Source organism: Histomonas meleagridis, assembly GCF_020186115.1.
Source record: "Histomonas meleagridis strain 2922-C6/04-10x chromosome Unknown contig_51, whole genome shotgun sequence".
Lineage (NCBI taxonomy): Eukaryota > Parabasalia > Tritrichomonadida > Dientamoebidae > Histomonas > Histomonas meleagridis.
Window position 1 is genome coordinate 511,082 of NW_027150894.1, and position 23,415 is coordinate 534,496.

At 29.4% G+C, this 23,415-nt stretch overlaps 7 protein-coding genes across 7 annotated transcripts; 4 read left to right on the forward strand and 3 right to left on the reverse strand.

Annotated features, from left to right (window-relative positions):
* Positions 1 to 1,055: 1,055 nt before the first annotated feature.
* GO595_007071 (CAMK family protein kinase) lies at positions 1,056 to 2,345 on the forward strand (the record flags this gene model as incomplete). Its single annotated transcript, XM_067920495.1, has 1 exon — positions 1,056 to 2,345. The coding sequence occupies one exon, from the start codon at positions 1,056 to 1,058 to the stop codon at positions 2,343 to 2,345; it is 1,290 nt and encodes a 429-aa protein (XP_067772590.1).
* A 4,380-nt stretch (positions 2,346 to 6,725) lies between these two features.
* Positions 6,726 to 7,040, forward strand: GO595_007072 (uncharacterized protein; the record flags this gene model as incomplete). The annotated part of the gene is made up of 1 exon (XM_067920496.1): positions 6,726 to 7,040. One exon carries the CDS (start codon positions 6,726 to 6,728, stop codon positions 7,038 to 7,040), a length of 315 nt encoding a protein of 104 aa, XP_067772591.1.
* Positions 7,041 to 8,128: 1,088 nt separating this feature from the next.
* GO595_007073 (Clan CA, family C1, cathepsin L-like cysteine peptidase) lies at positions 8,129 to 9,073 on the reverse strand (the record flags this gene model as incomplete). Its single annotated transcript, XM_067920497.1, has 1 exon — positions 8,129 to 9,073. The coding sequence occupies one exon, from the start codon at positions 9,071 to 9,073 to the stop codon at positions 8,129 to 8,131; it is 945 nt and encodes a 314-aa protein (XP_067772592.1).
* Positions 9,074 to 10,454: 1,381 nt separating this feature from the next.
* GO595_007074 (Menaquinone biosynthesis methyltransferase) lies at positions 10,455 to 11,102 on the forward strand (the record flags this gene model as incomplete). Its single annotated transcript, XM_067920498.1, has 1 exon — positions 10,455 to 11,102. One exon carries the CDS (start codon positions 10,455 to 10,457, stop codon positions 11,100 to 11,102), a length of 648 nt encoding a protein of 215 aa, XP_067772593.1.
* Positions 11,103 to 11,665: 563 nt separating this feature from the next.
* On the forward strand, positions 11,666 to 12,838 carry GO595_007075 (H/ACA ribonucleoprotein complex subunit 4; the record flags this gene model as incomplete). Its single annotated transcript, XM_067920499.1, has 1 exon — positions 11,666 to 12,838. The coding sequence occupies one exon, from the start codon at positions 11,666 to 11,668 to the stop codon at positions 12,836 to 12,838; it is 1,173 nt and encodes a 390-aa protein (XP_067772594.1).
* A 4,515-nt stretch (positions 12,839 to 17,353) lies between these two features.
* GO595_007076 (leucine-rich repeat domain-containing protein) lies at positions 17,354 to 18,346 on the reverse strand (the record flags this gene model as incomplete). The annotated part of the gene is made up of 1 exon (XM_067920500.1): positions 17,354 to 18,346. The coding sequence occupies one exon, from the start codon at positions 18,344 to 18,346 to the stop codon at positions 17,354 to 17,356; it is 993 nt and encodes a 330-aa protein (XP_067772595.1).
* Positions 18,347 to 19,932: 1,586 nt separating this feature from the next.
* Positions 19,933 to 23,238, reverse strand: GO595_007077 (uncharacterized protein; the record flags this gene model as incomplete). The annotated part of the gene is made up of 2 exons (XM_067920501.1): positions 19,933 to 19,989; positions 20,968 to 23,238. The coding sequence occupies 2 exons, from the start codon at positions 23,236 to 23,238 to the stop codon at positions 19,933 to 19,935; spliced, it is 2,328 nt and encodes a 775-aa protein (XP_067772596.1).
* Positions 23,239 to 23,415: the final 177 nt, after the last annotated feature.

Consider the following 23,415-nt stretch of genomic DNA (forward strand, 5'->3'; position numbering starts at 1 on the left):
TTGGAAATTGTTTAAATATTTTTGGACTGCACTTATGATTGCATCTGAAGAAGGTTATACAGAAATAGTTAAATTATTAATCCAACAAAAAGGAATCGATATTAATGCCGTTGATTATGTTTACGTATTCTGTTTAATTTTTATTTAAATACTTTGGAATTAAAAAATAATATTTGGAAATTGTTTAAGCAATTTTGGACTGCATTAATTTGCGCATCTTATAATGGGCATGTTAATATCGTTAAATTGCTTGTTGAACAAAAAGGAATTGATATTAATATATTAGATATTAATTTATTATATTTAAAATTTGTTTTAATAATATAATATTTCACAATAATGCATGAAAATTGTTGATAATTTTTGAAACAGCACTTATGATTGCTTCTGAAACAGGACACAACGAAATAGTAAAAATACTAATTGAACATGGAGGAATTGAAATAGCTGATAAAAATAACTAACTCAATATTACGGATCGTTAATAGATATAATAAAAATTAATATAAATAAATTCTTTTTGATATATTTTATCAAAACCTAATTCTTATCATTTAAACTTATAAAAAAAAAAAGAAAATCCATTAAACAAAAACTTTTTACTTATATTAATATTAATAAATTCCTAAAACATTAACATATTATTAAGATATCTTAAACTGAAGAGATATATTTGTTGTAAAACTTTTTATATATGAATAGAAAAAATCTTAAAGTAATCAAAAATTCTATGAAAACCAAATTCATTTGACTTTCAACATGCGCAATTCCAATAATATTTCATTTTATTATCAACCTAACAAAAACAAAAAAATTTTATGAAATTTCTAAAGTAAAAATAAACAACTCTTTATAATAAATACAATCAAATTTTGAAAAATTCCTTTTTAATACATAATTAAATGATTTCTTTGTACTAAAAAAATGATCATTAACTCATATTATCTTTCTTATTATTTTTTGTGATAATTCTATCGTCGACGATCAAAACCATAACAATTTTCAAATATAATTCAAATTTCAATTTATTGCAGCTTTACAGGAAATTACATAAAATGAGCTTCTTCAAGGTTCATCGTTATCTCGTGGGTCAGAAGATTGGATCCGGCTCATTTTCATCCATCCGGCTCTGCTTTAAATCAGCCGGTGAACATCCACTGGTTGCAAAAATCACATCCAAAAAAGTCGCTGCCTCTTTAGTAGATGGCAATAGAATAGATTTCAACGAGAAAACTCTTTCTCCTCTACTTTGCCATCCAAACATTTTAGCCATTCACGAAGTTATTGAAGGAAAATCACAAACATTCCAAATATCAGATCTTTATGAAAAAGGTGACCTTCTCCAGCTCCTTAGGACATCTGGGCTATCAAAGCAAGTCATAATTTCAATAGCAGATCAAATCCTTGCAGCTATCGAATATCTACATGAGAATCATATTTGTCACCGAGACATAAAACTAGAAAATGTACTCCTCACAGATAAAATGGGCGTTAGACTTTCAGACCTTGGCCTTGCATATGTCACTTTTGATGATAAAGTAACAGGGAAATGCGGCTCTTATCAATACGTTGCCCCTGAGGTTCTTACCCAACGCTTTTATGATGGCTTTAAAGCCGATATATGGAGTTGCGGGGTTCTTTTCTTCTCAATTTTCTCGAAACGATTTCCATACAAAGAGAATGAGCCTCCAACCAACATCAAATTCGACGCGCTCCCCGCTGACGTCCGCCCGCTGATATCGGCTATGCTTAACATAGATCCAAAAAAACGTCCGACGGCCAAAGAGTGCCGTAAATTTGATGTTTTCAATTCAATTCCAGTTCGAACCCCTCCTTATATGTCACCGTTTGATTTTGACGTGCCAATTCAACACCCAAAAATGGATGTTGTCTCAAGAGTTTCACAATTGATTAGCGTTGCACCGAATGAAGTTAATAATCAATTGTCAAAGCCTGAACCATGTATCGAGAAATTACTTTATTATTTGTTCTTCCAAAAATTACAATCAAGACATCTATTCAAGAGATTTAAATCATGTCCAATTAATAACAAAAAAGTATTCGATACTTTCATCGAGAAAAAATATAGAGCTCATAGTTGTGCTTTGATGAAGGCAATTAATGGATTTTTGTTACCTTTTAATTGCTGTATATCAACAGCTGCAACTTTAAATAGAACTATTGTATTGAACCAAGTTGATGATGATTCTTCGGCTTCTTTTGATCTAGTGGATTGTGATGATTTCGAATGTTGTATACTAACGTTGACAGTAAGAAAGGAATGCAGTCTTTTCCCTACGAAATTACTTGCATACTTAGATAGCATGTTTGAGTTCGTTGGGTAATATGAATATGAGCCAAAAGACAGAATATAAATGTAAGAATAGAGAACTAGCAATGATTTTTTGATGTTTATGATAATTTGTGTTAGAACATCAAAATGTTTGATGTGAACAATACCTTAACGGTCGCTTATATAATTTTGGTTTTTATTTCCTCGAATTGGGATAATTTATATTTCATATAAATTTAATTTTGTTTCACTGTTAAAAATTATATAATATTTTTTTTTATTTTTGTTTTGCAAAAGCCATATTTTATTTATAAGTCTGGATATATTTGCAAAAGTACTAAAGGATGGACGAAGGATTCCTTTACATTCAATTTTGATTATTTTCTTAAAACTTTAGGGTAAGATTATTTTTAAAGAATAGCAATCAATCGGGACCGCAAATTTTCAAAATTTTCATTTTCGAATCGATACATTTAAATAATAACATATAAGGGACATTTTTTTGGGCAATTCTATTTTTAATTATATTTATAAAAGTTTCATTTAATGACTTAATTTCACTTGATTTATTTAAAATTGATATTAATAATGAATCAGAAACATTACAAATAATTTCATTTTGATTATATAATAAAATTGATTCATCATAATAAAATAACGAATTTTGTTTTATATTAATTTTAGGTATTTTCATATTTAACTTATTATATATCAAAATGAGATCAGAATATATAAAAGGCGGAACTAAATGGATTTTAATTTGTGGAAACTCATTAATTTTTATTTGTTTTTCGATTATTAATATTTTTAATATGTTAATAAAAGTATTTAATGAATTTGAAGTAATAATTTGATCAAATTCAAAATAATTATTCGAATAATTATAAATATTTTTATGTTCGAAATATTTCGAATCATTTAATATATAAAATATTTGCTCATAAAGTAAATTATAATCACTTTCAGGTATAACATTTATAATTGACTTAGAAATAAGTCTTCTAATTCTTGACGACTTATTATCAATATGTTTTATTAACAAGTTTAATATTTCAGTTTCTTTTTTAGTCGAATTAAATAATGATAAAACAGTTATCGCAAAGTATATAGTATGATTATTAATAGACTTTAATGCATTAATTAATATTTCTTTAGAGTTTGGAAACTTTTGGAAAAATATCATTAAATTTATTGTCTTTTCACTTCGCTTCCAAAGCTTTTGTAATAAAGTCGCAAAACATAAGTTTAATGCACTTATGAAGTCCCAACAATGGAATTTTTCGGATGTTTCGAATATTATTTGGAATATTTTTGGTAAAAATGTTTCTTCATAAGAAGAAGTAATTTTATCTTTGAGAACAAATCGAATAACATTTAATGTGTTTGTAGCTTCGATTTCATTCGAAGTATTTTTTAATAAGTTAATTAAAGCGTTTAATATTTTAATTTGATTTTGATTTAAGTTAACTTTATCATTGTTTTTGTTATTATATATTCTAATTAATGATAAAGCTACAAATGGTAATGAAGCACTTCTTCGCATATTTTCCATATCGAAATTACTTAAAATTGTTAATAATTGCGTTGTATAATTATTAAGTTTTGTTTGAGAAATTTCGATATTGTTTATTAACTTAAATAATGATTCAAAGACAAATTGTCCATGATATGAAATTCCGACATCTTTCGTATTAATAAAAACATCGAAAAATTTGTCAACAATTTCATTTAGAAATGTTTCAGTGAAAACAATTGTTTTATCCTTTAAAAAGCGCTCAAGAGTATGAATAGTTTCGGAATTATTTTCTTTTAATTCATTAATATATTTATTTAATGTTTCCTCATTATTTTTAACGTTAATTTTATTATCATTTTGTTCTTTAAATCCAAAATTACGTAAAATTTCCGCTTTTTTGTTATCTTTTTTATATATTTCATTATATATTATATTGTATACATTTTTACTAAATTTCGTCGATGGATCAAATAACAATGAATATATTGAATGAAGTAATGTTTCATTATAAATATTTGGGAAATGTTTCCAAATTATTAAAGTTAAATCAAATCCAAATTTTCGTTGTGTTGTTACTGAATCAGGTGCCATTAAATAAACAAATTCATTTAAAAATGAGTTTAATACATTATGAACAACTTCTTTATTCGAAAAGGATTTAAATATATTAATAAAATCATTAAATAAATTGAATATAATTTGTATATGTTTCGATGAATCACAATAAATCATTTTAATGAAATATTTTGTTATTAATTTTAATAACTTTTCAGAAGCTAAAAAATCTGTTTTAAGTAATACTTGAAATGATAAAAGTTTTAAGTCATAATTACAATGTCGAATTCCATACTTTAAATCATTATATATATCATAATTCGGCCATTTCGATTTTGGTATTGTTGAAAGTGTTTCTAATCGTAGCCAAACTTTTATAGAATTCGATTTAATATCATTAAATAATTCAAATGCTTTTGTTATCATTTGTGGCTGTAAGTTATAAAATGGCTGAAATATCGAAACAAATGTTTTAAAGTTATAATTATCATCATGTTGAACCGAATATTCAATGATTGACTTAATTAAATTTTCGGATTTTAATTTGTTGTTCTTACAAAATGATTTAATACATTTGTTAACTAATGAGCAATCAGATGCATCTTGTGATAGCTCAATTAACTCATTTGTAATCGATGGAAAATCAGTATAAAATGTTATAATGTCGGGAAGTACAAAAGATTTGAAATGTGTTTGATATGAAAGTTGTTCAACTGATAAATATAATTGTTTCCCTAATTGATTTAACGTTTTGTCTTTTTTGGAGCGCTTAATAATGGATAAATATAAATTCTCTAAGGAATTATGTATATTTGCATTTCGTGAATCAAAGTCAAGAATCATAAAAGCAATCGAATTGGAAACAAATGATTCAAAGTCTTGAATATAATTGGTCAAACGCATTAATGACACATATCCAAAGATTTTGTCTTCAATAGAAGATTCGGACGATAGAAAATTGAGAAGTTTATTGTATATTGAATTTGTGATTTCGGATTTTTCTGGAATTCCTGAGACTGTTATTGATAAAAACAAATAAAAACAGTTCCTATTGAGTTTAGATTTAAGCATCAATAATAATGGAGATTTTGTTTCAGAATATAGATTAAGAATATCATTGATGTTAATAATAGTTAGAATGATTTCTGAAAGGGCTCTTGTTAAAGAATAAATAGTTTCAAAGTTAGTTTCATTAGAAATAACATCAAGAATATATGAGCCTAAAATTGAATATGAATTTGTTTCAACATGTGGGAAATGATTTATGCCTGAACTAATGGGAATTGGCGCTTGTTGTGATCTTAAATATGGTTCAATTAATTTAGAACATGATGGAATATCTTTTCCAGATGATATAAAAACAAGAAATTCTTCATTCTTTGATTCAAAAAATACTTCCTTTCCAAATATTAATATGAAATTATTGGCCGATTGGAAATTTGGATTTGATGACTTCCAAAATGATTTTTCGATTGTTTCAATACAAATATTCTGGAATTCCTTCAATTTATTTATTTTTCGCATTATGTTTTTTACTTTTGTTGACATAGTTTGAAGAACAAAGAATGAGTTTTCTCCGCAAATGCGATCTGCTAAAATATTCATTGTTAAATTCTCGTTTTCATTAAGAGAGTCTCTGAGGAAATCAACAAACATTTGTACATTTTTAGTTGTAATTTCTTCATGTTCTAAAAAAAAAGTTTTCAATTGTTCCATTGCGACCAACAGAAAAAAGACAATTTAAAAGTTCACAAATTATTTTGCCATATTAAAAATTAATTCCCAGTAATTCCTCTAAATGTTTATAAAATTTATAAATTAAATTATATTTTTATATTATACGCGTAATGTAAAAGTTATGTTTCCCATAATTTTCGGTAATAATCACAATTATTTATTTTTATCAATAATTACAACAATGTCAAAAAATAACCACTCAGTCTAACATGATGGATAAAAATTTTTATCATCCCATGATGGGATGTGGCTTGGTTGTGAGAAGGAGAAATCAATTTAATAAAAAATAAAGAAAGATCATGTGGTTATAGTTGAAAAGTATTGTATAGGTTGCATGCTACATAACAAAATAATTCAAACAAAAATGAAGAACAAAAAATACTTTAATTGAGGTGAAATCAACAATATCGTTGCAAGAATTCTTGGTGTTGAAATTTCACCTAAAAATCATCGATGATTTGAACAATAACCACTTTTTGCTTTCAAATTTTGAATAATTTTGTTTATTGCAAAGAATTAACAAAGTCATTTATTGAATTATCGGGTAAAACCATCCAAACTCGGTGCTTTCAAATTATTGAATTATTGTTGTTGTTGACAAAATATAACATTTCACAAACAAAGATGCCTCCACCAGGACCTCCACATCATCACCCAGGACCACCTCATCACCACCCACCAGGACCTCCTCCATTCCATCATCCACCTCCACCACATCCAGGGTTCCGTCCTCCTCCTCCACCTCCTCCAGTTTATCATCATCCACCACCACCACCTCCTCCACCAGTTTATCATCATCCGCCACCACCTCCTCCACCAGTTTATCATCACCCACCTCCACCACCACCTGGACCTTTCTTCCATCCACCTCCACCTCCACCACCACCTGGACCTTTCTTCCATCCACCGCCACCTCCAGGACCACCTCGCCGTTGGTAAAGCGTTTAATAGTAAAAAATACAAATGTACTAAATCTTTTAAGAAGGACACAATCAATTGAGTTTCGATACTGAATAATATTACTCCAAAATCAAAGAATAAGGACTATCTGGAGATGTCATACTAAGGTTTGTAATATCTGGATTGCAATTTTTCAATAAATCAGCTGATTTGCATATTTTCGATATTTATTTGGATGAATTATAGTTAATAATAAGTGTAGTAGATAGTAAAAATAAGCTTTTAAAATTATATTTAAGTGGGAAAAAATCATGCTTGAAATATTTTCAATCACATAATATGGCTTTTTAGTAATGAACCGGACTGTTAATATAAAAAATAATTACATATTATAAAAATTTAGAAGTGTTATATTTATTTTTAACCAAAATATATGCAACCTAAGAGAAAAAAATATTTTTTAGGTGTAAAGCATTTTTATCGTTCGGATTCAATTTTTCAAATACTCAGACCATTTATGAATTCAAATTAATGTTTTCGTTTTAAGATATTTTGGTCTGATTATGCAAGTTTTTACATAATTTCATGAAATAAATCCCAATTTCACCATCATTACGGCATTTCTCAGAAAGTTAACAATATATCGCAAAATGTTGTGTTCGTTTGGTTAAATTTCAATTTTGAAAAGGAAATAATGTTAAACTATCAAATAAATATTGATGATAAATATTTTTGTGTAAAAAGATTGCAAAATCGTTCCCTGATGAACTCAAAAGTCGAGAAAATGAATTCAAAACGAACTTTAAACAATTCCTGGATGTCGTTTTTGTAATCTTTTTGAAACACTCAATTTCCCAATGACTTTTGTTGTATCTTCTATAGAAATATACATAATAATTACTCATGAAACCACTAAACACAGTGCCATACCATAAGCAAAACATGAAAAAAGCGAATATCAAAATAAATAAATTCGAAAAATTTGTCGCAAATTGTGTTTCAAATTCATTCATTTATTTACCACATACAACAACTATCCCACGAGGTAACATTTGTACTCAGCTAATGTTCTGTTTTAAAATGTTAATTAAAATTCATAAAAGTTAAATTCAATTCAATTGGCTTATTTATGCAATTGGGACGCAGGCCATTGATGCAACACCGCATTGGTTGTTCTTGTCCTTGATCATGCGGATGTAACCATCTTCACCCCATGATGTGCCCCATGAGTTACGAACGATCCAGTAGTTTGTAGCACCATCTGAGCCATAACCAACAGCAGCAACACCGTGATCGAGGGATGTTGATGAGCAGCGTGTTTCATCATAGATACCACTGCTGTAGAGTTGGAAGCTGTAGTGTGAAGCATCGATAGCAATGCATGTTGGGCCATTGTTTGTAACCTTAGCAGCAAGATCATCTTCATCATATGAAGCAACTTCGAGGTAGTCTGAGATTGAACCAACAGCCTTTGAAGCATCGAACTTGCATGAGCCTTGGACAGCCTTGTATGGATAGTCATCTTCGAGCATGAATTTACCATCTTGGTACCTGATAACATAGTCATAAGCGGATGTCATGAGACCACCATTGCAGCCATAGCATGTTGTAACGCAATCAACAAGGTTTTGTTCTGAGAAGGAGAGGAGTTTGCCTGTCTTTAAGAAGTAAGCACCTTCAGCACCAGCGATAGCAGAGAATGCCCAGCATGAACCGCAGCTAGCTTGGTCCTTGATATCATTAACAGCACCCTTTTGACGCCAGTCGAGGGAACCATCGACCTTGAAGTTGGACTTTTTAGCCTTGCTAGCCTTGATTTGTGGAACAAATCCAAGGAGTGATTTGTATTCAGATGGTGTGTAAGCAGCAAACTTGTTCATGGCAAGCTTGAATGAGTGGGCTTGGTTGTGTTCTTGGACAAGACGTTGGTTAGCCATCCAGACACCGAAACGTGTTTGATATTCATCGCCAGTGAAGAATTGGTTTGTGGAACGCATCCATGAAACGAAGGATTTTTCTTCGTGTGCTTGGTAGTATGCCGAGAAGGCAAGAGAAACAAGCAAGTGTAACATTTTGTGATGTCAACAGTTGTTGTTTTTTCCTCAACCGATGCTCTCAATATTTGAATAATTTCAGTTAACTGAAAATGATTCTGAAAATTGAACGCAAACAAATTCGTTCCACGTTGTTTTGACATCGTTTTTAAAACTGGAATTATACACTAATTACTAAATGTATAGAGATATTTTTTGGGTTATCATTTTGTTATTATAATATAGAATATTTTATTTGCTATAAAATATGTTTCTCTTAAATATTTATTGGGAAAGTTAAAAAGAAAAAAATATCTGGATCGTTTAAGGTGAACGTTTAAAAATTTAAAGTGGTCGGTTTAAGCCAACAGTGGAAACCGTCGAAATTTTCTGTGTTGATTTTGAAGTAAAATATTTACGAAGCATTTCACTGTTTCACAAAACAACCATAGATCGTTTCAAGGACCATTAACCTAAAAAAGTTATTGGACAATTAGCGTTAACACCGAAAGTATAATTTCAAAATATGTATGTTTAAATAAATAACAAATCAACGCACTGTAATTCATATTTCTTCACAGTTTGGTCCTGGACACCAAAAAATCCTTGGTTTTGTGTTAGTTTTTTTGAATCTATTATTTATATAGTTGTGAAGTTGACATTCTTTTGGAAGCATTTGGAGTTCTTTTGTGCGGTTTTCGAAGTCGGCTTCTGTAACAAATTCTTGGTTTTGAAATTCGTTTTTTTGACATTCATCAAAAAAAGTTTGAGCGGCTTTCAAAGTCTTATAAGAGACATAACAAGAATTTAATTCTGGATCAAGTAATAATCCGTTTATTTGTCCATAAGACTCTAATTTTGATCTAAAGAGTAGAATGTCATCTATTTGAGGAAGTTGGAATTTAATGCAACACGATGCCATGATTTTTCCATTTGCAGATGTACGGTGTGTAGAAGACGGTGATTGAATTTCGAACCAGAATTGGTATAATCTATCAACAAGCTCATGTTTTTTTCCTGTAGAATCCAAACCTAACTGTGTTAAAATTTCTTGCAGCTCGCTGACATTGTATTTGCGTAATTGTTCTCGTGTGAGAGTATCTGTTTCCAAGAGGTAACTCCAACTCATGGTGTACGTTTATTATTTGGAAGAAAACTTTTATAAGAAAAAAGTTAACATCTCTTAGACTCCATATTATTTAAAACTACTTGTTAATTGAACTTTCTGTTTCTTTTACTTTGGCACGGTATATGTTATTAAGCAATTTATTTTTCGATGATTCATATGAAACATTTGCATTGTCATGTTTCGTCACATTGTTACACATTGGTTGTGGTGTATTTTTGTTACCATATTTTTATTACTCGAAAGAACTATTTCGCTTTATGGGGGTGTTTCTTTTCTATTTTTATTTGGTCAATGAACGAAGCTTCGTTGGCTTATGAAGCACTCGAAGCTCAACTTGATAATATAATACCTTACACAGCTATTAAATATGACGAACAGACATATTGGGAAGAAAAGTATTTAGCAAACAATGATGAAGAGTTTGAATGGTATCTCGATTGGGAGCAATTCAAAGATAGTATTGCAAAATTCCTTCGTAAAGGAGGAGCAGCACTTGATGTTGGTTGTGGTAATTCATCTTTAGCAGCAGATTTGCAAAAAGATTTTTTTCAGAAAGTTTATGGAATAGATATTTCACAAAATGTAATTAAACAAATGAAGGAAACTTACCAAGGCAACAACAACTTAGTGTGGATAGTTGGAAATATTTTAAAAACCAATTTCCCTTCAAATTCATTTGATGCAATCTTTGAAAAAGGAACAATTGATTCATTACTCTGTTCCAAATTCAACACAAAAAAAGCTAAACATGCAATTGCAGAAATTTCACGAATCTTAAAGCCTTCAGGTGTTTTCTTTTCTATTTCACATGGAGAGCCACAATTTCGAGAAGCTCTTTTCAAGACACAAGAAAATCTAATAACCTTAGTTCAAACAGAAAAAGTGCTTAAGCCATCTGGAAGTGGCTACTACTATATATACATTTTACGGAAATTATAGATATTTTTACATTTTTTCTTTATTTATAATTAAATCTTTCTTTAATGGGTTTTTAATATTTTTTCTGAAAATCAATACAATAATTAAAATTTAAATCTTTAATGCAAATAGACAGATGGGGATGAATGTATTGACTTTCTATAAAACATTTCATTAAAAAACCAGAGGTACTATGGCCGAGTGGTCTAAGGCGATGGATTCAAGTCCCATTACCGAGAGGTGCGTGGGTTCGAACCCCACTGGTACCATTTTTTGATTTTTTTAGTGTTAAAGGATTTTTTTTAACAAGTATGTTGTTTAACTCTAGGAAGTTACTAAGATTCGATTCAACTTGCATTTTCTTTTGTAAGAAGTTGTAACAATTAAAATTGATTTTATTTTTGATATAAATTCGATGAATTTAAATCGCAATTTTTTAATAAAAACAAAGGTTGCCTTGTAACATATGGAGTTCATTCAACAAATAAAACAATTTTTATTGTTCATTTTGTAAGCAGTATCCCCATATGGTCCAACAGTGAGAATTGACAGGACTCTGTTTGAATTCCAAGACCAGAGCTCAAATGACAGACGTTATTCAGCCATCAAACGAACAGCCAGCAACTCCTGACACATCCAAATGGCCATTGCTTCTTAAAAACTATTCCAATCTTCAATGTAAAACCAATTTTTTCACACCAATTGGAAGTGGCCATTCACCATTAAAACGACCAATTCGTGAACATCTTAAATATGGTGTTCTCAATCTTGACAAGCCATCCAATCCATCATCCCATGAAATTGTTTCCTGGGTCAAACAAATATTACAAGTTGAAAAGACCGGACATTCAGGCACACTAGATCCCAAAGTCACAGGTGTTCTTATTATCTGTTTAGAGCGTGCCACACGTATTGCCAAAGCCCAACAAAATGCCGGTAAAGAGTATGTTGCTGTTCTCAAGTTATTTGATCATGTCACTTTACCTGATCTTGAGAATGCTGTTAAATTCCTTACAGGCCGTGTATATCAATGTCCACCATTAATATCAGCTGTCAAGAAAGAACTTCGTGTTCGAAATATATACAAAGATGAAGTTATAGAATTTGACCAAGAGAATAATTTAGCCATTCTCAAAGTATCGTGTGAAGCAGGCACATACATTCGAGTTTTATGTGAACATTTAGGGTTGATCTTAGGAGTTGGTGGTGAAATGGCAGAGCTACGACGTACGCGCACAGGGCACATCACAGAGAACACCGGCATGAACACAATGTACGATGTCTTAGATGCCAAATGGCTCTTAGACACCAAAGGCGACGAATCGTATCTTCGCCGAGTCGTCAAGCCATTAGAATGGATGTTAACTCAATACAAACGAATTGTAATGAAGGACTCATCAGTCGACGCAGTGTGTCACGGCGCTAAAGTTATGATTCCTGGTATACTTCGATTTGAGAACGGAATCGAAGTTGACGAAGTTGTTGTGATCATAACGACGAAAGGAGAAGCAATCGCATTGGGGATTGCGTTAATGACGACAGAGCAAATGTACAATAGTGACCATGGGTTCGCTGCAAAGATTAAGCGAGTCATCATGGACAGAGGCACATATCCGAAGTGTTGGGGCAAGGGCCCAGTCGCACAGGAGAAGAAGAGGATGATAAAGGCAGGACTGCTCAACGAGAAGGGGAAGCCAAACGAGAAAACACCCGCAAATTGGGTAAGGAATTACCTCGAAGGGAAACTGAATCAATGATTTTAATAAAGAAATTATTCAAAGTGAAAATTCGTTTAAGTAAATTTTAAATTTAAATTTTGTTGAAGTTCTGTTTTGATAAATGAATAGAATACAAAATAAAAATTATATCCATATCGAACATGTGTTCAGTGTTATGCAATTGCATCAAAAATTTCTTGAAAATTTATATTTTGCTGAAGTTCTGATTTTGATATATTAGTGCCCATATTTAACAGGTTAGCAGTGATATTATGCAGCTAATTAAAAACACAACATATCTCATGATAAAAATATTATTCAAATTATAAATTTAAGTTTCACCGATTTTTTTTTACTTAAATAAGCAAATGTTTTTATGTTAAATATGATTAATGAATTTTTCTTTTTTGAAATCATCAGCAAATGGATCTTCATCAATATTATTCGTTGATGTTCCCATTGCAAATGTATTTTCTTTTTCATTTTGATTTTCTTCGAAACTTTTTGCTTCTTGTTCATTACTTATTTGTTTCTTATTATGAATTCGCATCAAAACTATGATAAGTATTGCAATTATTACAATTACGACAACTGCAACGCAAACACTTATAATTATAATTGTGTTTCTATTATCATCATTAATATTTTCATTTTGATATATAATTGTAAAGAAATTACTATAATATATGTAATAAGTCGAATATACAACAACAGTATATTCGTAATAAATAAATTCACTCAAAACATAAGTTAATGCCGAATTAAAAATAGAAACAGAAAATGAATTCGAATACGTCGAATTATAAATTTTTATTGTTTGCGTAATAGATAATGATTGTGTTAATGTTATTGTATTCGTTAATGTTATACCATTCGAATATGAAAAAGTAAATGAATTCGAAACAACAAATGAAATTTCATATGACTTTGTTAGTGTATTCGTCTTAGTGAATGTATTCGACTTAGTGAACGTATTCGACTGAGTAAATGTGTTTGAGTATGTGTTCGATCGTGTGAACGATTGCGTCGGTGGGAGACATTCATCAATGACTTTTCCTTTACTGACTTTTATACCGCAGAATGTTTGGCCGTTATATGAATCGATTGTCATGACACTTCTGATTAAATTGTTGTTATCAAATACATTCGATGTATTCGTTGGGACTGTTTCGCCATAATAAAAAATACATGTGAGATTGCAGCATGATGCAAATGCTTTGCTTCCAACTGACGTTATATTGCATGGAATTTCAATGTTCCTTAATGAAATACAATTACAGAATGCATTAATATCAATTACACTGACATTTGTTGGGAATGTATATGTTTCGTTTGTTTTCCCGCATGGATAACATATAATTTTAGTGACGTTTTTGTTATATAAAATCCCATCTTCGTTATAATTGCAATAATTTGCGTTTTCGCTGGAAACTTTAATCATTTGAAGGTTGGTACAAAATTCAAATGAAGAAATTCCAATTCCTGTTACTTTATTGGGAATTGTAATATTTACTAATGATGTGCAATATGAAAATGCATAAGTTCCAATTCTTTCCACATTTTCTCCAATAAAAACTATTCTCAAATTAGAACATGATGAAAATACATAATTTCCAATTTCTGTTACTTTGTTTGGAATTGTAATATTTACTAATGATGTGCAATATGAAAATACAGAAGTTCCAATTGTTGTTACATTTTCTCCAATAAAAACTATTATCAAATTAGAACATGAATAAAATGCATAAATTCTAATGTCTGTTACTTTGTTTGGAATTGTAATATTTACTAATGATGTGCAATATGAAAATACAGAAATTCCAATTGTTGTTACATTTTCTCCAATAAAAACTATTCTCAAATTAGAACATGATGAAAATGCAGAATTTCCAATTAAAGTGATTGATTCATTCATTTTGATACTTTCCAAATTATTCCACTCATAAAAACAATTATCTCCAATTCCAGTGATGGAACCTCCAATAATAACATGAATTGTTTCATTTTTATATAACATTCTATTATCATAATCTGTTGAATTTGAAATAGTAAGTGTTTTAGTTGAATTATCAAAAGTTGAGAAACATTTTGTGAAAAATGTAAAAAGAAAAATCAAACAAAAATTTTCATTTCGATGTATTTTATGGAATTTATATAGTAAAAAAGATGTAATTGAACAAAAATTATATAAAAGCAAAAAGATAAAAGATAAAATCAAATAAATGACATTGATTTTAAAGATACAAAAATTGTTTTCTTTTAAAATAATATTAAAAATAAAATCAAATATTTGAGATTTGAAAATTTTATGATTTGATAAATGAGAATGAAAAGGTAATGAATGGGCATATGCTTGGTTGAAATAAAAAGAACAATTTGTTAAAAAAATTAAAGGGAAATATAATTTGTTATGAAAATTTAAAGATTGATGATAATCATAAATCAAACTGTTGAATTTTTTGGAGGAAGTATGATTAAATGACAAAAGCATGTTCCTAAGAGGCGATAGGATCTGCCCTTTTTTGATTTGGTGTAGTTGATATTGAAAATTTAAATGATAATTACAAATAATATTGAAAATAGTTTTACTTAGAGTGATAACATAGAAGAAGGTATGGGAAAGCGATGTCCTTGTAGCAAGATATGATGTTTTATTCGTGTGTTTCAAAATGTTCGTTCTGGTTTGAAATGACATAAAGAGTTGCGGTCGTCAGTTTCAGGTTTCTTGGTTACAGTAACTGAAATTGACAATTTGCAGGTTCCAAATATGTAAATTTTTTTTATATATCGAAATATAATAATGAATAAAAAATTTTGCCTTTGCTTGCTGCTTTGCTATTCAGAACGTGCATTGGTTTAGAAGATATTTTTGTTTTAATTGCGGAATATTTGAATACAAAACAACGACTGAACCCATCCTAAAAAACTAAGGAATTGATAGAATTCGTTTAGTTTACATAAGTAAACATTTTAATACTCACTTTTTGATAAATATGTCACTTTTATACAATAAAACGGTTATGATCCACTTTGCGCACGACCGTTTAGCAAAGATTGAATTTCTGCCATTGGTTGCATCGACTTATATTTTTTTTGATGTCTACGGGAAATTTAGCAGACCCAACATCAAGTGCAAAAGACAAAATGCATCTATTACAGAAATACAATTCGAATTTGAGTTTAACTTCACGATTTTGAACATAGTTTACAATTCAAAGCGAAATTGGAAAAGGAATGAATGGAACTGATTCCCCAGATATTAGCAATTCTTCTGGGAAAAGTTATGGATAAAACCCATTAAAAATATTTCTTTTGATAATGTTTTTAATGAAATCTAGATATTATCACAAATTTCGCACCCCAATGTTATCAAATGTTTTGACATATGATTTGAGCACAATCCACAAAAGGACAACATATCATTATATATTCAATTGGAGTTATGATCAAACTTCCTAAATTTGATATTTATAGCCTTGGAATCATTTTCCCCGAAGTTTTTGGTTCATTTAATACTCAAATGTCGAAAATAAAAACTATAAAACAACTTCAGGACAACGGCGAAGCGAACATAAATGCTGCCGAAAAACCAAAATCACTTATCAGCAAAATGACTGATAAGGAATCAAGCAAAAGACCAAACTCTGACAAAGTTATCAGTGCACTTGAGTCTTTGCTTTAAAATAAATAAATTAATATGAAAAACCAATTAATTAATGTATTGGTAAAAAATGACTATTAGGAAAATATTCCTAAAGATATAAAAACCAATTTTTATATTGGATATGTTTTTTTAATACAAACTTTTTTTTTTAAATTATTTTTTATTTCGAAATGAAATTGTGTAAATGTGTTAGAAATTCTTTTGATTTTCTGGCCGAAGAATCGATAAAGAGAGCGGATATATGATAAACTTCTTAACATAATATTCATTTCTCAGATTTTTGGATCTTAAAACATTAATTTGCAATTCATGAAGTTAAAGATTGTACTTAATTAAACAATTTCGATCATGTACAGATTTAGTACAATTATTATTGTAGAAAATGTCAAAAGCATTAACGATGATACATTTGATATCTGTGGACAGCTTAGATGTATTTATTATCATGGTAAATCAGAACCAAACATTTCATCACCAGCTTTTACATGTATTGAATCAATAAATGTTATGTCATTATACTATTATAACGATATAACATTTGGTCCTTTTAATGTTACAAAAGAAACAACTGTTGAAGGATATATTACTTGGTCAACACAAACTTTCACACAATCAAATTTATTTTCTAATTCAAATATTTTTTTCAGATCAAATGCATTCACACACGAATACATTTACTCTGTCCAACATATTCATAAAATCAAATACATTTACAACATCATTGCAAGTATGTCAATATTTTTCAATAACATACGCATAATAAAGAAGTTAAATGTTAATTATAAACATACAAATTATATAAAAACGAAAATTATTTCATGAATTCATTTATTAATGTTTAACATTTATCAAAGTACTTTCTATTTAAAGAAATTATTCACATATCATTTTTATAGCCATTGGTCCTGGTCTTCCAACACGAGTTCATTATATTCCTGATTTACTTCATCTGATCTCATATCGCTTCCAGTTGAATTTTTAGTTTCGAATTTTATCGCTGTTGATTCGCTGTTACTTTTCTTTGATTTCTTCACAAGGAATATGATAATTCCCATAATCAGCAAAACTGCAATTATTGTGCCGCAGATAATACCTATCAAAGCCTTTTGAGAAATACCATTTCCAACAGGATTTATGACGTCGATAATTGTGAAGAAATTCGAATAAAAACTATATAACGTCGAATAACGAGTCACAATATATTCATAATAAATTAAATCTGTTCTGACATATGTACTACTAACTCCAATTAAAGTCAAAACATATGAATAAGAATATGTACCAGAAATTGTAACAGTTTCAGTGATGGAATATGAATTCGTAAACGAAAGTGTCAGCGTTACATTCGAAGGTAATAATGTATTCGACTGAGTAAATGTATTCGTCTTAGTGAATGTATTCGACTTAGTGAACGTATTCGACTGAGTAAATGTGTTTGAGTATGTGTTCGATCGTGTGAACGATTGCGTCGGTGGGAGACATTCATCAATGACTTTTCCTTTACTGACTTTTATACCGCAGAATGTTTGGCCGTTATATGAATCGATTGTCAGGACACTTCTGATTAAATTGTTGTCATCAGGTACATTCGATGTATTCGTTGGGACTGTAAAAAAAAAAAAAAAAATACATGTGAGATTGCAGCATGATGCAAATGCTTTGCTTCCAACTGACGTTATATTGCATGGAATTTCAATGTTCCTTAATGAAATACAATTACAGTATGCATTAATATCAATAACACTGGCATTTGTTGGGAATGTATATGTTTCGTTTGTTTTCCCGCATGGATAACATATAATTTTAGTGACGTTTTTGTTATATAAAATCCCATCTTCGTTATAATTGCAATAATTTGCATTTTCGCTGGAAACTTTAATCATTTGAAGGTTGGTACAAAATTCAAATGAAGAAATTCCAATTCCTGTTACTTTATTGGGAATTGTAATATTTACTAATGATGTGCAATATGAAAATGCATAAGTTCCAATTCTTTCCACATTTTCTCCAATAAAAACTATTCTCAAATTAGAACATGATGAAAATACATAATTTCCAATTTCTGTTACTTTATTGGGAATTGTAATATTTATTAATGATGTGCAATATGAAAATGCAGAAGTTCCAATTCTTTCCACATTTTCTCCAATAAAAACTATTATCAAATTAGAACATGATGAAAATACATAATCTCCAATTGTTATTACTTTGTTTGGAATTGTAATATTTATTAATGATGTGCAATATGAAAATAAATAAGTTCCAATTCTTTCCACATTTTCTCCAATAAAAACTATTCTCAAATTAGAACATGATGAAAATACATAATTTCCAATTTCTGTTACTTTGTTTGGAATTGTAATATTTACTAATGATGTGCAATATGAAAATACAGAAATTCCAATTGTTGTTACATTTTCTCCAATTAAAACTATTCTCAAATTAGAACATGATGAAAATGCAGAATTTCCAATTAAAGTGATTGATTCATTCATTTTGATACTTTCCAAATTATTCCACTCATAAAAACAATTATCTCCAATTCCAGTGATGGAACCTCCAATAATAACATGAATTGTTTCATTTTTATATAACATTCTATTATCATAATCTGTTGAATTTGAAATAGTAAGTGTTTTAGTTGAGTTATCAAAAGTTGAGAAACCATTTGCGAACAGTAAAACAAAAAACACTAAAAACAAATTAATGTTTTTATGTCGCAAAAAAGTTTTCGATAAGTGAAATTTAATCAAAAACACAATAAATGAAACTATATAAATGTTATCATTTCTAAAAAATGAAAAATTGCTTTCATTTAATGAAAAAAATTTAATGAATTTATGAATTTTTGCCCAAAAAATGAAAATTTCTTTTTTTGTTTGCGTTGATAATAATATGTTTTTTGATCGCATAAGATCAATAAGGTATGTTTGGTAACATGTTTTTTTTGATTTTACCAAAATGTTAGCAGGTTGTTGATCATCAAATGTGTTGAAATTTTTGTTGTTAAAAAGATGATTAAATGGTGATAAAGAACTTGTATTAGTAGACGCAAAATTACATTGGTTTTCAATTTGATTTTGTTGCTGGAATTGTAAATGTTTATTAAAAACAAAGGTGAAAACTATTTTACTTATAAAAATGAGAAGAATAAAGTCTTGGGTTTTTGAAGCTCTTAAAACAAAATGATGAGGTTTGATAAAGTACTTCAAAATTGTTGTTCTGTTTGGGTGTGACATGGAAGATCGTAGTCTATCGTTTCTGATCGTTTAGTCAATGCACAGTTCATAACAGCTCCAAAATTATGATTTTTTGTATGATGTCGATATATGATAAAAAATAAAAAAATGAGATTTTTCGAGTTCTACCTATTTCGTGAGATCTATTTTGTTTTGGAAGATATTCTTGTTTTAGTTTGGTGATAATTGAATAGAAAATTATGGAAACATAAAAAAGGTTTGTGAATTGACTAACTTTGTTCGAATTTTACTGCAACAAAGGTATAAAGCGGTTTTGACATTTTGACCTTTAGCTAACTAATAAAATAAAATATTATATTCTAGTTTTCTTTCCGGAAGACTCAAGTATTTTTGGAAATTATCCTGATGATTTTGAGATATTTTAATTTTAAAATTTTTTTGATTCAATTATTTTTAAGATTACATTTTTTCTCTATATCATCAAAAATATTTTGTTTGATTTTGCTACAACGGGTAGTTATCATTCATCAGAACGAGACATCTTGAGTCATTAAAATGATTTTTAGGTAAGATTTTTCGATTAGAAAAAAAAAGCGAACGTTAATTCTCTCCAATATCTAACACACTTAGTCAAAAACATATGAAAATCATAAAACATCAAAGAATATTAATAAGCAAAAAACAATTATGTAGTCAATTTTTGCTTTAAGAATATCGGATGCAAAATTTATTAAATATCTTCTATAATTCATACAATTCCTGAATTTTTTTAAAGAATTATATTATCGAATAGAAGGATTAAATTATTCATTTGTATTTTTTACAAAAAATTCAAAATGTTAATCTTCTACAATTTTGATAGAAATGAATTTATAAATTATTTTATCCATAACTCCATAATAATGAACATTTTCCAATATATTTTTGTTTAACATTCTACCGTACGGAAAAAAGGTTTTACATCGACGCCAAAAACGAACGAATTTATTAAACAATTTCTTTTATTTCTTTATAAAATTCCAAACCACAAATTATCATTTCCACGATCTAATTCTTTTGTCATATTTTCCACAAATTCCCAAAATCATCGAAACCGACGAGCAGAATATTCCCAAGTATTTCATCTCAGCGTTCGAGAGCAAAGTTTCCAAGAACGAGCTCTTCAAGAAGAAGTGTTCTATGAACTTTGCGATTCCATAAATATGTTTTACTCTCGCAGACACCAAAACCCACAGTATGAAGTTATTAATTTGGATATTTTCACAATATAATTCCAACTCAGTCAAAATGTCAATCGATTCCACTACGTAATAAAGAATGACAGCTATACCAGAGTTGGGCTGAATGTGTCCGAGTAAGTCACTTGCTCTTTGCAAGTACTTTTCTCTTAATACGAATTGTTCTTTACAATTCGAAAGTATTTCATTAATAATTTCGTCGTGATTGTTTTCGATTATTGTTGAGATGATCACTGACTTCTTCCAAACGCTTTGATCACTTAATACGAATCTACGAAATGATACGTGATCAGTCATCAAAAAAAACAATATTCGATATATTAATGAACATTGTTGTGGTAATAGTTTATAAGGCTCTAATACATTCGATGCGATTTCTTTTAAGTCCAAAAATGATTGCTTAAGGATTTCAGTGTTTGATAAGAAGTTAATACTTTTCGACATTACGATTTTGAAGCAATAGTTTAAGTCATTACGTATTAAATATCGTGCAACATTCGATAACATATAACCTTGTACATTCTCACGCATTTTCTTCACAGCGGATAATGATGATGTAATACGTTGATAATGTATTCGTAATGCCGACGTTTTATCAGCGGAATTCATTGCATATGAATTACGTTGATTAATGATTTCATATATCTTAGGAAATAATGATGAGATTGATTTAGTGTTATTAATCGCATAATAAAATAATGCATCCGATTGTGTTAATAATTTCTCGGAGACAAAATACGGAGCAACAATTCGCATCTTCTCAAAGAACTCTTTCGCATTCTTCGGCTTAAATGATGATATACTTACTGCAAATGATGGGAAATTAGCAATGATGTCACAGAAGTAATTCTCGAATGGAAAGTTAAGTAAATTCGTTGTGCTAACTTCTTCATCAAATGAGAAAAGTGATTTAGTTCGGACTGATTTAGCTGCAATTGTTACTTCTTTTTGTCGTAACAATACAATTTTAAAATGTTCATTAATATATTCGTTCTTCTCTGGAATGTTATTTAAGAGATCTAAAATCTTTTCGAAGTTTTTGTTGTTGACTTTGTTCTTAGGGATTGAAAGCGCTGCTAAATGTAATACACAAAGATCTCGAGCAGTAATTACTAACTCTTTTGGAAAGTTCGGATTCGTATATAAAAGTTCACATTCTGATATTAATTGATCATGACGTTTCTTAGTGTTTGTTAACGCGTCTAAAAATATGTCGAAATTAATCTTTTCATACGCAGGTATTAATGATAATACATGCGTAAGTGGGTTTTGAAAGATGTCTAAACAATTTCGATATGATGAAATCGAATATTTCCCATACTTAGATCGAAAGACTGCTGTTATATCTCGCGTTGGTGACCATTCTACATTGCCTGGATGCCATGGTAACAATCCTAATAATTGTGGATTGTCAAGGGCACGACAGACAAATGATTCAAAAAATAATAACATGCATTTTTCATTGCCATTCTCAAATTGTCGGATAAACCGAAAAAGTTGGGGTACCCCAGGAGGAAGCAAATCCATACAGCGAATAAGCGAGTCAAAACATAAAAGTGCATTGTCGCAAATAACCGTCCAATATTCCATGGCAGCATAAGTGTTGCTTTCAGAATTGGTCGAAAATTGATTACGAAGATTTCGTAGGCGTGATAACGAATGAAGAATAGTAACAACATGACTAAGAGCACATTGAAGATATGAAAATGATGCTCCATTAAACAAATATGAAGTAACAAAAGATGAAAGTGGTTCAAGCATGGAAAGAATTTTGGAAGGTGAAAACCGTGGAGGATTAAGAACATTTTCTTTGACATTAAATTGGATTTGTGACTTTCGTTCAAATTGTAATATGGCTAATTGTCTAAGTGTAAGAAATAAAAGATGATCTTCTTCTTTACACCAGCCTTGTTGGAAAATACTAAGAAATAAGGACGAAATGCGAGTGATTTTTTGTGGATATTTTTGAGAATAAGAATAAAGACATTCCGCAAGTATATCAAGATGTGACCGAAGAAATGAAATAAATGTAATATAGTGATTTAAAACATTTGAGTCAAAAAAAGATGGACAATACTCTAGAGCAGAAAATGAAAGTTTTTCATGAAGCTCTTGGGATCTTAATATCCCTTTTTCATAGCCTGTTTTATCGCAAAGAAAGCGATATCGGATTAAACTCAGAAGTCTTAATTCACTAATTAAATCATTCGAATAAGAAAGTGTTTCTTCTGTTAACTGATCATGTTTAGCTTGTTGAGAATTTAAAAGTTGTTCAACTGTATAAAGGTTTGCTTGTATTTCAGCTAACTGCTTTAATTCTTCTACTTCTTCGGACATTACTTGAAAAATTGAATGAAACCGCCATAAAATGTGCGAACAACACGCAAGAAAGAGCATTACAGTAAAAATATTAAGGCACAAATCCAATTCCTCATAATATCTCATTCTAAAAACAATGTTAAAATGTGGTTATAAAAGTGAATAAGTAAATACAATACAATAGTCAAAAAATAT